The sequence below is a fragment of the Macaca thibetana genome, chromosome 18 (genome assembly GCF_024542745.1).
Source record: "Macaca thibetana thibetana isolate TM-01 chromosome 18, ASM2454274v1, whole genome shotgun sequence".
Taxonomy (NCBI): Eukaryota; Metazoa; Chordata; class Mammalia; order Primates; family Cercopithecidae; genus Macaca; species Macaca thibetana.
In genome coordinates, this window is record NC_065595.1 from 47335361 (window position 1) to 47351144 (window position 15784).

Below are 15784 nucleotides of genomic sequence, written 5' to 3' on the forward strand. Positions count from 1 at the left end.
AGGCCAAGTTGATTCAAAGCTAAATTCCACCAGCCATACAAAGAAAGGCTGGCACCAATCCTACTGAAACGATTACATAATATCAAAGTGGACTCCTCCCAAACTAATTCTACAAAGCCAACATCACCCTGGTACCAAAACCTTGCAAAGACACAATGAAAAAAGAAAACAACAGGCTGATATCCTTGATGAACATAAATACTAAAATCCTTAACAAAATACTAGCAAACTGAATTCAGCAGCACATCAAAAAGTTACTTCACCATGATCAAGTAAGGCTTTATTCCTGGGATGCAGGTTTGGTTCAACATATGCAAATCAGTAAAGTAATTCACCATATAAATTGAATTAAAAACAAAAGCATTATGATCATCTCAATAGATGTGGGAAAAGCTTTTGATAAAATCCAACATCATTTTATGATAAAAATGTTCAAGAAACTAGGCATAAAAGGAATATACCTCAAAATGATAAGAGCCATCTATGACAGACCCACAGCCAGCATCAGACCGAATGAGCCAAAGCTGGAAGCATTCCTCTTTAGAACTGGAAGAAGATGAGCATGCCCATTCTGACTACTCCTATTCAACATAGTATTGGAAGTCCTTGCCATAGTAATCAGGTGAGAAAAAGAAAGAAAAGGCATCCAAACAGGAAGACGTCAAAAAGAGGTCATTGTTCCTTTGCTGACAATATGATTGTATACCTAGAAAACCCTAAAGATTCTACCAAAAGGCTTCTAGAACTCATAAGTGGTAAAGTTTCACAGTACAAAATTAATGTACAAAATTCAGCAGCAATTCTATATGTATTTCCAAGTCACAAGATAATAAAATATCTAAGAATGCCTCTAACCAGGAGGTGAAAGAGCTCTACAAGAAGAACTACAAAACACTGCTGAAAGAAATCATAGATGACACAAATAAATGGAAAAATATTCCATGTTCCTGGATTGAAAGAATCAATGTCAATTAAATGGCCATATGGCTCAAAGCAATCTACATATTCAATGCTATTTCTATAAAGTTACCAATGTAATTTTTTACAGAACTAGAAAAAACTTTTAAAATTCATACAGAACCAAAAAATAACTGAAACAGTCTAAGCAATTCTAACCAAAAAGAACAAAGCTGGAGTCATCATTGTACCTGTCTTTATACTACATGGCTACAGTAACTAAAACGGCATGGTGCTGTTTTAGTGTGGATCTATATATCCACAAAAAATGGATATATAGATCAATAGAACAGAATGGAGAACCTAAAAGTAAAACCTCACACCTGCATCCATCTCATTTTTGTCAAAGTCAACAAACATAAGCAATGGGGAAAGGATTCCCTGTTCAATAAATGGTGCTGAGATAGCTAGCTAGGCATACGCAGAAGATTGAAATTGGACTCCTCCCTTTCACCATATACAAAAATTGACTTAAAATAGACTAAAGATTTAAATGTAAGACTTCAAACTATAAGAATCCTAAAAGAGAACCTAGGAAACACCATTCTGGATATCAGTCTTGGGAGAGAATTAATGACTAAGTCCTGAAAAGCAATTACAACAAAACAAAACATCGACAAGTGGGATTTAATGAAACTAAAAGCCTTTTGGACAGCGAAAGAAACTATCAACAGAGTAGTAAACAGACAACCTACAGAATGGGAGAAAATATTCACAAACTATGCATCTGACAAAAGCCTAATATCCAGAATCTATAAGGAACTTAAAACATGTTACAAGCATGAAACAACCCCATTAAAAAGTGGACAAAAGACATAAACACTTTTCAAAAGAAAACGTACACATGGCCAACAAGCATGTGAAAAAATGTTCAACATCACTAATCATTAGAGAAATGCAAATGAAAACCACAATGAGATAGTATCTCATAGCAGTCAGAATGGCTATTACTAAAAAGCCAAAAACAACAGATGCTGTCAACTCTGCAGAGAAAAGAAAATTGTTACACACTGTTGGTGGGAATGTAAATTAGTTCAGCCACAATGGAAAGGAGTTTGGAGATTTGTCAAATAACTAAAAGCTGAACTAGCATTCAACCCAGCAATCCTGTTACTGGATATATATCCAAAAGAAAATAAATCATTCTACCAAAAAGACAATGCACTCATTTGTTCATCACAGCATTATTCGCAATAGCAAAGACATAGAATCAATCTAGGTGTCCATCAATGGTGGACTGGATAAAGAAAACGTGGTACATATATACCATGAAATACTATACTGTCATAAAAAAGAATGAAATCAAGTTCTTTGCAGCAACATGGATGCAACTGGAAGCCATTATCCTAAGTGAATTAGCACAGGAACAGAAAACCAAATACTTCATGTTCTCACTTATAAGTGGGATCTAAACAATGGGTACTTATGGACATAAAGATGGTACCAATAGACAGTGGGAATTACTGTAGGGAGGAGAGAGGGAGGGGGCCAAAGGTTAAAAAACTAACCGTTATGTACTATGCTCAATATCTGGGTGGCAGAAGCAATCATACCCCAAACCTCAGCATCACCCAATATAGCCATGTAACAAACTTGCATATGCATTCCCTGAATCTAAAATAAAGGTAGAAATTATAAAAAAATAAAAAAAGAATCCAAATAGATTGGGGACAGAGGGAAGGCTAATCAAAAGTTTTATTTTGGAATATCTTTACTTTCTTATTCTGTTACAATAGGTAGCCTCTCAGGTATGAGCAGGGCAAAAGAGGACTCTCCCCTCCTGTCCACTCCCCTCCTCCCACCCCTCCCTCAACACACCAGGAGTTTTGGGTGACTGTCAGGTGATGGTCAAGCAGTTGTTAACTATTAATCTAAAGTAATAACTGCTCACAGCCAGTGCCAGAGAAAGGCAGTCCCCTAACAAAAAACACCTTAAACTCATCAGCAGCTTCCCGATAAAATCTCAGGAGTGGGGAGAAGTAATGCAGTATCTTGGAAGTATGCCAACATATAAAATCCAAGTCCATAAGTCAAGCTGCGCACTTGGTTTCTCAAGTCACCCGCTTGGCCTTCATCCAGATTGTACTTTTCTTCTTTTCTTTTCTTCCTTTCCTTACTGTCCTAAAGCTTTTTAATAAAACTTTCATTCCTGTTCTGAAACTTGCCTTGGTTTGTCCTTCTGCCTTATTCTTCTCAGTCGAATTATTTTGTCTGAGGAGGCAAGAATTGAAGTTGCTGCAGACCAGTATAGATTTGCCATCAGTAACTTGGATACCTTCCACTAATAACAGTTCTTTTACTTTTCAAGTCATTTCTGAGGATCCTCTGTACAAGGCATCATTTTCACTGCTTGTACTGTATCAGATACCTTCCATCTTGGAGCTCCCCTGGATGCCTCCTTTATCCCTTCCAGCTCTATGTCTATTCATACAAATGTGTCCCTTTTCTTCTGTGCCTTTCTGCTTTGGCATTTTAGTTTACTGTTGTGAATGTATTTCCTTGTTTGTGGTATACCAACTTCTCAATGGGTACATTTTAGTTTTATCTATCATGCTTCTCCCATTTTGCATAGGATTCTGTAGGTCCAGACCTCCCTTCCTTACTCTCAATGCCAGGATGGGAGTCTAGGAAGGACAGATATGGGAAATTTGTACATTTGGCAAGGAGCTCAGGACAAGGTTAAGTCTAAAGTTGTTTAGTTGAGAGTTAAGCACTTAAAGGAGATGATTAAAGGAGAAAGTGTAGAGGAAGAGATTATTTCTTATCAAATAGTCATGTTTAAGTAATATGAGAATAAATAGGTGAAGAAGCAGCTAGAGAAAGTTATTAAAAGAACATTTCAAGGAAGGGCTGTCTACAATGTTTTGTAGTATAAAAAGTTTAGGAGAACGATACAAGATTATTGAGCTCTGTCACTAGGATATGCTTACATGTCTTTTTCATAAAGCAGATGTATGGCGGTACAATTTAAATGCAATAAAATCCACTCATTTACAGTGTACAGGTGAATGACTTTTGACAAACATACACATCCATTTAAACACCACCTCAAACACTGTATAGAAATTTCCATATTTCCAGAAAGTTCATTCATGCCCCCTCTATAGACAAGATTACTTTCACTCACTCCCACAACTCCAGTATGATTTTAGTTTTACCATTCTAACATTTCAAATACATGAAATTATGCCACTTCTTTGTGTCCAACTTTTTCAGACTCAGGAAAATGTCTCTAATGTTGATCCGTGCTGTTGCATATATCAGTAGCTTGTTCATTTTTATTGATCAATAATATTGCACAATTTATTTAGCCTTTAATGGAAATTTGAGATTTTTTTCAATTTTTGACTATTATCAAGAAAGCTATTATGAACATTCACCTACAATTCTTTTTGTGGACATATTTTTATTTGTCATGGGAAAATATAAAGAAGAGGAATGCTGAGTCCTATGGTAAGTTTAACTTTTATAAGAAATTGTCAAATTGTTTTCCAAAGTGTTTAAACAATTTTACATTTCCACTAGCAATGTATCAATTCCAGTTGTGCTATATCCTCTCTGATACAGGACATTGCCAACCTTTATAATTTTAGGCATTATAGTGTGTCTGAAATTGTATTGAACTGTTAGTTAAATTTGCGTTTTCTTGATGACTAACAATGTTAAGCATGTTTCCACATTGTATTAGTCATTTGTATATTGTCTTTTGTGAAGAGTCCAAGCCTTATGCCTATTTTCTGAATATTAAGTTGTGAATTTTCTCTGCACATTCTGGGTAGAAGTTATTGGTCAGGGATTCTATGCCATATGTCAGAGGGGCCTCTCACATGTGTTTCTGAGGCTCCTTTCTGCATTGCTCTCTCTTCTTGAGTTCCTGCCTTCTTCCAGATGCTTCCACTGTCCATGAAACTCATATTTGCTTTTCAACTCAGCGGGATTACTGTGCTCTGTTTTGCTCCCAGATCTCTTTATTGTAGTTGGGAAATTGTCCCTTGGCAGAGAGCTTGGTGATTGTGGGACTCCACTTTATCAGTTTCCCTTTTCTCAGAAATAAAAACCTTGAACTGCCCATTTTTCGATGTCCAAAATCAGTTGTCTCATATTTTGAAATCCAGATTTAGAGTTGCTTATAACTGGAGAACTAATTCCATATCAGTTACTCCTTCATGGATGGCAGTTGATATACTGCTTAGTGGGATGTAAGAATGAAGTTTCATGAATAGAACAAAAATCGGATTACAGCTAGGTAAAAAATTTAAAAAATTATAGAGGATTTGTTTATTCATTTATTCGATAATCATTTAAGGCACTTAATATAGTTGTTCTCTAGAAAGAATGGAAAATTTCATGGGGAAGATAGACAGGAAAACATAAATGTAATAACAGCAGAATGCAATGTGATCCATTCTTATAAAGAGAAATAAAAAGTGGTGTAGGTGCACTCACATGTCTGAAAGAGTTGAGTATTCCTTAAGACAAGGAACCATGTAAGATGGATCTTAATATTTGTATATAAATTGTAATTTGAAGAAGAGATCAGATGAGGATATTGCGGCTGCCAGTATAAACAGTTCATTCAAAAAATTGCTAGTCAAAGCAAAATTTGATATAGAATAATAGCTTTAGGAAGTGGTCAGGCAAGGTAGTGGGGAGACCTGAGTCCACAAGGCAAGTAAAAAAATTGTATTGAAGTTGCAGATTTTGAAGAGAAGAAATTGGCAGTAAGTGAACACCGATCAGGGGCATTGCATATTGACTAAGGTTAGAGTAGAAGCAGTTTTTAGCCACTTCCGACTCTGAGAGTCCATGTGTATTATTCTAGATATTTAGTGATAAATGTATCCAACAGTGTAAGGTCCAATGAAAATGTAATAACTCTAATGTCAGTGAAAGGTGATTTTATTTTTGTCATGTGTAACAAAAGCTAAAGAGATCTTTGCTTTCCATAAAAGATTAAAGATGCTTTATGTTCATCATGAAAGAGTCTTTGCATAGAGGACAAATTATTTTTAACCTCAAGAGCACTGACTTATGTTACATTTTGGAAAGAAAACCAAGATGTTAAAAGGGATAATAATGTGAAAAGGAAATATGTGTTCACCAGAGTTTTTCCTAAGTGTTCTGAGATAAAGGGATGATAGAATAATTGGAGTAACATACATAAAGGAAGCACATATAAAAAGCGAAGAAAAGGAAGGACTCTTGTGATAACATGTTAAATTATTGGAGCTGGGTGAATAAATTATATAAGAATCAAATTCATTGAGTAGTAAGAGTTGACAGTTTATAAACATAGTCTTTCTATTTCATTTGCCCACACAAACAGCTAGTTGATATTTTTTCTCAAATGGAAGTTTCCTGTTGCACAGTCTCAGCAAACCTCAACTCTGGCTTGGAGCCAGGAGGATCTTGTCTTTTATGCATTAATTCTGGGCAAGGAAGTTGCAGTCAGGGGCATGTTTAGAGAGGATGAAAGTCTTGCCTGAACTTAATTCTTTATATACTCACACTGACCATTGTGCACAGGCTTCACAAGGAAGAGCTCCCTTGATTTATGTTTGGAATTTTAGGTGAAAATATCTTATATAACATCTTACCAATACATTAATTTATTAAGAATTCTGAGACCTAAAGACTGAATAGTTTTAGCTAAAGATGTACAGCTAGTTATCAATTCAGTCAAGAAAATACAGACATCTAGTTCAGCTGTCTTTTGATTATATCATGCTGTCACCCTAAACTGGGTAAAATTCTTAAAAATTCAAAGTTTTAACTTATGCCATACTTTCAATGGAATAAAAAGAATGACATGAACTACTGAATTTTGGTTCAATCTTGTGCTACTTAGGATGTCATGTCTTTTACAGATTTTAGTGCAAATTTAAGTTCATAGTACATCATTCCCATTACTTTACCATATGTTACATATTCAACCTAAACCATAGGAGTGCTATGGAAATTAATTAGTATTCACAAAATAGGTTGAGAGTGGCACAGTCAGGAAAAATATAAAAGGAATCATTACTATTCTTGTTTTCTCCACATTTATTGAAGCAAAACAAATGTTTTAACTGTAACAGTGACAGCTTGTTGGTTAAATGTGTATCAAAACCTTCTTATTTCTAAAGGGAAGGCCAACATGCCCTTATCAAGATATTTGGATAGGAGATCAATATGTAATTTTTACTAGCTTGTTCTTTTGGTCTTTTGACTATTACAGAGAGATAGATACATAGATAGATAGATAGATAGATAGATAGATAGATAGATAGAAAGATAGATAGACATGTTTATGAACTAAAGAGGAAAGATGGAATGTAACACAAAAAAAATCATTATAGAAAGTATATGTGTTCAGAGTATGGTCAAAGCAAACTAAAAGACATAGGATACCAGCACTGATATTATGAAGGAACATTCAAAATTTAAAAACAAGCAAAATATTTAGGATGCCCTGAAATATATTTTTAGTACTGTTTCTCTTTATTTTGCTGTACTTTTAAAATATAAAAACAGCCTTCACAGCTTATACTCCATAGCCAGGGAGATTTAGTTCAAGTCTCAGTTCTCCTACCTACCTGTTCCATAGACTTAGACAAGTTATATAATTTATCTAAGCCTTGATTTCCTCATCTATGAAATCAAAATAATCCATTTTATAAGATTGTTGTGGGGATTAAAAAATGTGGCATCAAAAATTTTTAGCTTAGCTTTATGTCTGGCACATATTTTTAGTGCCATAAAAAGGTCACTGTTATACACACACACACACACACACACACACACACACACACGAGAGAGAGAGTTGAACATTATAGAATAGACTGAACAGTTTTATTTATAAATGAAACATGCCATTTTTACAAGAGATTGTGTTTCTAGAGGAAGATATTATAAGGCTTCATTTAAAAGACATTTAAAAGATTGCAGTTTAAATGAAGATACCAAATATATTTACCATCTCTGTGGGTTGACATTGAAACAAAACACAACAGGATTATTTCTCTGTTCCCTCAAGGTCAATTGAAATGAGGACATCACACTGTTCTCATTGAGGCGCTGAGCATGTTTTGCGTCTCCAAATTTAAGATCAGTGATTGCAACTGTAATCCAGCCAAATAGTCCTTAGAGTCAAAAGGACTGCAAGTAAGCACTTTGGTGGAGTTTCATGGACAACTTTGCTGTGCTTCTGCAACCTTCAGTCGATTTGGGACATGCCAGGATTAGAATCACTGAGGCACATCGGACTGAGTAGATTTTATGATGAGTACAGCTTGAATACTATAGTGAGAACATCAATCACTCTTCGCATGGGACTCCAATTTTCAGAAATGGAAGGTAGAAAATGAGGTTATTATGAGGATGAAGGAGACCTGCTTTTATTTTTTTCAGCAACAGAAACTCATGCTGGATTTAAGGAAGAACTTCAATGCATGAGTATTTGGATATTATTTACATTGGAAGAGGGCATCTCTTTGAAGGGAATATTTAAAATATATTTCAAAGTTATTTTTAAGGGATTCAGAATCTGTTTAGTAACACATGGGTCAACTGATTTTTCTGCCTTCTTTTTCTTCATTTTTTTCCAATGTTTAGTTCATGATGCTATGTTTTTTAACTTTGCTTGAAGTTTTATTTTAGCTTCTTGGGTTCATTTTTATTTGTTACAGAATTAGATCATAAATGATTATTTTATTTTAGCTTGTACATTTTTTGAAGATTTGTTCTATAATTTTCTGACAGATTTATCAACCTCTCTATTAAGGAAACTTTAAGAGTATTAGCACTAATAAAGCAGAATATTTTTTGCTTATTCTGAACATCAAGGTTTACTACTTTGTATAGAATGAGTAATGAGCTTCTTATGTTTGTTCTCTTTAGGGGTGAATAAAGGCATTTACTTTAGCTACCCATGCCGACGTCACAGCTGTGCTGTAGTAAACATCCCAGCACCTTGTGTCAACAAAATGATTTCACACATCCAAGATGTGGAGTCCAAAATACAGGAGCATTTGAAAAGGGTAAGAGACTAATTTAAAATGCTGATATTTTGGTAAGCTTTATAGACACTCTAAGGGTTGGTTACTTAAAGAACCCAGAAAACTCTTTGGACTTTTAAAATGATAATTGGAATGCTTTTTAAGAATCTTTGCTCAGTTGCATAATTTACTAGTCTAGACGTGTTTTTGATAGTCTCACTCCAGAAGGGTGAAACGACCTTATTAAATCGATGTTTTTTTCCCTACCTGTTTGTTCTTTATCCAGAGGCAATCATGCTAAGTAGTAATTTCCATAAGCCAACTTGACTAGTAAATTAAGTAGTATTTACATACTTTTTGGGACACTAAACTGATTAGATGATTAAATTGGTGTATAAAAGGACAGTGTGCCCTTTTTAATGAGTTGTTATTCTAAAGAAATGCTTAATAGTTCTATTGAACAGGAACATAATGATTCTATGTCTTTTTAACCTGTTAAAAGTTTGCCTTTATTATTCTGAAGGGAGTTCAATCTTGAAAGGCAATTATTTTCAAAGGATGATTTAAGAATGACAAAAATTACCACTTCTCAGACCTTTTATTAAGGTTATATTTCTGAACAACTAATGCAGAATTAGACTGCTCATATGGGGTATCAATTTTCCAGAGACCTGTGCTATTTTTTTTTTCTTTCCACTGTTACTGGATCTGGCTCAGCAAACATTCTGATGGGCCACTCACAATTCTCAGTCCAGGATGTCACCTCTTTTGTTAGAGATCATTAGAGTACAGTCTTCAAGATTGCAGGCTTTAGAGTGACCTTAGATGGGAATGAAGAGATAATGATATTATGTTAGAACAAGTACCAGCAAATGATATGCACTCAATATATATTTGTCATTGTTACTTCTTTATTTTTTATATCATTCTATATCAGCATTGTTACCTTTGTTGTTTCTATATTTCTCCAAATCAGATTACCCCTTCAGGAATGCTTTATGGGTTACAGGACTGATGGTGTCCTGGGCTTTGAAGACTATGGCAAGGACATAAAGAGAATAAATGAATATTTATTGCTATGATATGCTGTACACTTCCTATGAGTTTTAATTAACAGTTACCCATGTTGTTAAAAATGATAAAAATCATAGGTATTTTAATAAATAATTATAACAATTACCATTTTTTAAAGTGGTATAATGGTATTTTAATAAATAATTAAAACAGGTATTTTAATAAATAATTATAACAGCTACCATTGATTAAAAACCTAATATAAGTCAGACAGTATGTTTTACTACATCATTGCTCTTAGACCTTACAAAACTACTATTGAATGGTTGTTATACCTAATTGATAGATAGGGAAATAGTAATTTAAAACAGCTCAGTAACTTGTTCAAGGTCACAAGGCAGAATTGGGATTCAAACACCCTCTGTCTGTTTTCAAAGCCCATATTCTTTCCTGAATCCCACTTAGTGCTCTGAACAGTTGATAAACTGTTAGACACTATGGATAATAGACCAGGTAAAATATTACCTTAGATAAAATAGTTTACAAAATAAGCCAAGATATTTTACATCTTGTCTTTTAAAAAGCTGAAAAAAGAGCTATTCTCATGTAAATACATTGAAAAACCTCAAAAAAGGAGAAGCACCAGGGCTGACTTCTTTAGTATTGTCTTCTGGAGCCTAGATTAGTGCCAGATAAATAGTAGGCGCTCAATAACTGTCTGTTGAATAAAAAAGTAAATGAAGAGCTGAAACAGAACCTTTCTTTTCTGCATACATCTGAGGCACCTATCCACTCCATATATGAGGGTGATTTATGTACCTAACATCTCCTATTTTCTAGGCATTTAATAAATATCTATTTTTTTTTTTTGCCCTTTATAGAAATTCTCCTGTACAGGTGAGAATTCTAGGGCATAGAAAAGTCAAATACCTTATATGTACACATCACACAGGTAGTGAGCACTAGAGTTGGAATTTGTACTTAGCTCCATCTGACTCCAAAGTCCATTCAGCCTCTGTTTTATATCCTTGGAGAGATCTTAATTCTCATTTCAGAGAATATTGGTTGGTATTTTGAGAAGAAATACACAAAATAACAATGCTAGATAAGTACACTTCTAGACAAAAATTTCAATAATGATAATAATTTGTTTATAAGTAAATAAATACAAGTTTTATCTGAAAGGAGATTCATTGCTAAATAAATGCTAATGACAAACTTTTGTTAATATTCAAGGTTATTTTGTAGATTTTCTATTTTCTATATTTAAAAATTATCGTATTTTGTTTTATTATTGACTGTGCAGTTAGATTTGCTAGTGTTGAACTGGTAAATAGAATGTAAGTAATATGTTTGGTGCAATGATGAGGACTATCCATTAGATATTTAGTTCAAATCTATGCAGTATTTGAACTAATATTTTAAGAATGAACTGGTGGCCAGCTATCTTTTTGAAAGATGAAAAACTTTTTTCTGATAAAAATTTTTTATCACAATAAGAAAAAAATCTTCCCATTATCACATGGAAAAAGTGATAATATTAGCAAAAAGCAATAATATTACCAAAAAACGTTGGTAATATTAGACCTTACATTGACATAGGAACTTAAATTTCCTTAAAAATAAAATTAAGCAGGCACAACTGGATAGAACTGTTTAAAAGATAGCTTCTGATTTTTTGAAATCAAACTAATAGCATGTATTATTTCCAAATAAGTAAATAAAGGTCATAATTCAGAATTAGTTAACCTAAGCATAATTCCTCATGTCACATAAAGTGAGTTATGTGTGTAAGAAATACTTAAAATGGTAATCATCCGTCTATTCTCTACGTTCATGAGTTCAATTGTTTTGATTTTTAGATCCCACAAGAAAGTGAGAACATGTGATGCTTGTCTTTCTGTGCCTGCTTATTTCACATTGCATGCCTGGATCAAAACATCGCATTTTCCCCATAAATATATACACCTACTATGTACCCACAAAAATTACAAATAGAGAAAATTTTTAAATATTTAAAATGAATAATTACCTGCAGAAAATACTAAATATGAATGTGTGCTGTGTGCATTTTTCCTCCAGAATGCCTGAGGGAAATGCAGAAAAGGGACATTTCTTCTCAACGTTTTTGCCACTTAACATTTTACCCAGTAAAGTTGTCAACTGACTGTAAAAAAAATGAGAGGAAGTGGGACATTTTCCTGTCTATAAATGTATCTGTATATACATCTTTGTGAATACATATTCATTCATTACCTACAGTCCCAGGCCTGTCTGGTAACATATCTGGTGCTAGACCACCCTTTCACCAGTTTCCAGGGGTTAGGCAGAGGTCAAAGCAAGGCAGAGGAACAATGCTTGGTCATTACCAGCTGGAGGCTTCACCCCAGTTACATAAATATGTGGTCATCTGTGATTATGGTAATGGTTATACAACTCCGCCATTACATTAAGAACTGTGGATTTGTATACATTCATGAACTCTAAGCTACGTAAATTATCTCAATAAAGCTGTTATTATATCTGTGTATATACATCTCCATAATGAATTGCACAAAATTCTTTTTTTGAGTTGTAGATCATCTGAATTCCTTTGGATTTTAATGTTAGAGGTCAAAGCGGCAACTGGCTTAATTATCTCTCTAAATTACCCAAATCTCATGTCTTATGACTCTAATTGTTAGAAAAGTTTGGTGCAATGATGAGGAAGGACAGGCTGGCCAGTGAAGGGCGTAGCAACAAGCAAAAGAGAAAGGGGTATTTACCAAGTGTAAGTTTACTTAAAACCCTCCTGCTGAGGTCTCACTATGTTAGCCATGCTGGTCTTGAACTGCTGGCCTCAAACAATCCTCCCTCCTCAGCCTCCCAAAAAGTTAGGATTACAGGCATGAGCAACCACGTCAGGCCCACTAGATAAAATTCTATAAGTAATTATAAAGGTTACACCTACCCTGGGTATAACATACATTAAATGAGTGACAGATCGGTCTTTTACAATTTTCTGTCCACAGTGATTTCCAGTGTAGTCAGAACACTCTGACGCCTGTGGTTAGCAGCAATGCATCTGCCACGGACTTTTCTATCCACTCCAGTTTAATTGCAATTTGAATCTCCAAAGAAAAACTCTTCAGAGTGGAGTTACTATGAAAATTTTCCCTATATTTTATTTTTGCAAAGAATCTGGAAACATCACACAATGATAAAAATAATCACCTGAATATCTTCTCACACAAATAAAAGATTAAATAAAAGATTATGTTTTATTTTTTCCTCTACCTTATTCTCTTAGACTGCCTAGGCTGTAAATAGTTTTATTTAATTTAGAGTAAGCTCTACAGAATTAAAATTTTCCTCTTCATTTAATCAATATCAGTCATTAGGATGCTACTGTAATTTAAAAGAACAACACAGAGAGAAAGTATTTAAAAAGCATTCTTTAAAATGTTAATATATTGTACAAAATTAATAACATCAACAATGATAATAAACCTAATATTTATAAAATGTTTACCAAATATAGACTTATTAGACACTTAATATGCATAATTTCATTGAATTCTTACTAAAACCTTATGAGATAGAAACTGCCATTATTTCCAGTTGCAGATGAGGAAAATGATTTCAGAGGCTGATTTCCCCCAAGATCCAATGTCAGTGGCAGAGCCAGCATCCAGACCAGGTGTATCTGAGCTCTAAGCACACCTGGTTCAGCACTGTGCCATGACATCGTGTTCTTGACAGTGTGTCAGCTATTAAGACCAAAGACATGAACGTTAAAATGTTTGTCATTCTCACTGGAAAACTTGGCTCTATTTATACCACTTCATATCTATTTTTTAACTGTGAAACATAACATTTAACATCTGACTCTTTACTTTCTCATACTTTGAGTTCTCTCATTCTATTAGTTCTATTGTATTTAACTTGAAACTTATGAGCACTTCAAACGCTGATGTATCTACTTTCCTATTCTGTGGTTCCTATTTTCCTTTAGTTTCTTGCCTAATCAATTCATCTCTCTAAACATTCATCAATAGGTGTATTTGGTCCTTTACTTTTTATCCTGTCATCCTTGTAGTCTGACAAAATGCCAACCCCAAATGTCTCTGATGATCTGCCATCCCCACTCCCACCCGTGGTCTGCTGAATGGTACTGGAGAACATTACACAAAATTTGAGATATTATGTAACCATAGTCCCCAACCTCAATTGTATATCATATAGTGCTCTGAAATTATTGTTTGTCAACTGAAATTTTTCTAGTAGTCTGTGGTGGCTACTCCAATCTTTCTTTGTTCAAACCTCTAAATCTTCTACCTCACAGCTCATTTATTTATTTCTTTGCAAAAAAAAAAAAAAAAAAAAAAAAAAAAAAGCTACAACAGAAATGTCTCAAACGGTTGTTATCTCACCTCTGAACTCCACAAATATTGTTCTTTTTGTCCCCCACCCACCTAGAGCCGTTCCCCTCACTACATTGCATCTTCTACTTTTGCAAAGATCTTGCTCCATCAGTTGTGTCTTCTGTCAGCATTCTGTCTTTAAAATCTCCTTTTTTTCTTAACTCCTGTCCGCATTGAAGATACTGATGTATCTCCTATTCTTAAAACATTTTAAAATTCTATGCAGACCTTTAAATATCTCTCCTTGTCTTTCTTTCTCCATTCCACATAGCATCTGAAAGTTGCCTATCTTTAGTATTTTTAATTCCACACCTCCCAATCACTCATTTATTCTTTGCAGCCTAGAATTTTTCCCCATTCTAATGAAAATACTTCGAGCAAGGTAGCCATTTATCTTTTTTTCTTTTATCTTTTGGTACACACGCACATACATACATATACACATGTACTCCAACATTTTGTGGCTAGAACACAAACATTTATGCAGTTGCCATTCAGCCATTTGTTCTGGACTCAGCTGGGCAATTTTGCTGGTTCTTGCCTGGGGCCAATCATGTGGATATACACATCTGGTAGCACAACTGGGAATAATGATTAAAATGGTCTCACTCACATGGTTGTTGGCTGCTGGAGCATATTTCAAGAGGACAAATCTCAACAGACAAGTGCTTAACAAAGCTTTGTTTGTGTCATGTATGCTGAAGTCCCGCTGACCAAAGCAAAGCACATAGTCAATCCCACTGTTAACGCAGGAGAGTACTAGAGAAGATACGGATCCAGGAGACAAGATTATAGGGGGACAATTTAGGTAGCAATCTGTCAGTCCATTGCCACATCATTAATACTGCTCCCCAAATGCAAACTACAATGACCTTTTCTTAAAACAGTTTTATATCATTATGGTATCATGAAGATCCATAATCACATGTTCTGTGACAGATCTGACACAGATGAAGTTCCCTGTGTGCAACTTCTTTTGACCCACAGATCTATGGCCCAAAGTGACAAGTCAAATACTGCTCCTGCATACTTAGTAGACACAGTGAAGAAGGGATAGAATAATCACAATAAACCCCTCATTCAAAAAGGGTAAGAATGAAGACACAGGGCTTTCACTGATCCATACAATTCTGCATTTCATCACCATGTGGTATCAGATTCCCCAAATCTAGGAGCATGAATTTTTTTTTTTTTTTTTGTATTAGAACCCAGTCCTGCTCATTGGGAATAATTTCCTGGTCTGTGTTTCTCACTGCCTCTTTGATTTACTCTGTGAACTCTTGGTTCCAGAGGTACTTTCATGTCTGTAGAAAATGGATCTGAGTTCCTCTCTCAAACTTCTTCCTGCTTCTTATAAGTTGAGAGCTCAGAAACTTCTTTGCATTTTAAACTGTCTCTTGGTTTTTAGTCTAAGATGCCATAATTCTAATG

The 15784-nt window shown here is 34.5% G+C and overlaps 1 protein-coding gene across 7 annotated transcripts in view; it reads left to right on the top strand.

Moving 5' to 3' along the window:
- Nucleotides 1-15784, top strand: part of CCDC178 (coiled-coil domain containing 178) — a 515084-nt gene that overhangs the window by 58004 nt on the left and 441296 nt on the right. For all 7 annotated transcript variants that reach the window (XM_050768096.1, XM_050768095.1, XM_050768092.1 and 4 more), the window contains one exon: nt 8839-8978. In XM_050768096.1, the coding sequence (XP_050624053.1) occupies nt 8839-8978 (140 nt within the window). The remainder of the gene's footprint in view (nt 1-8838; nt 8979-15784) is intronic.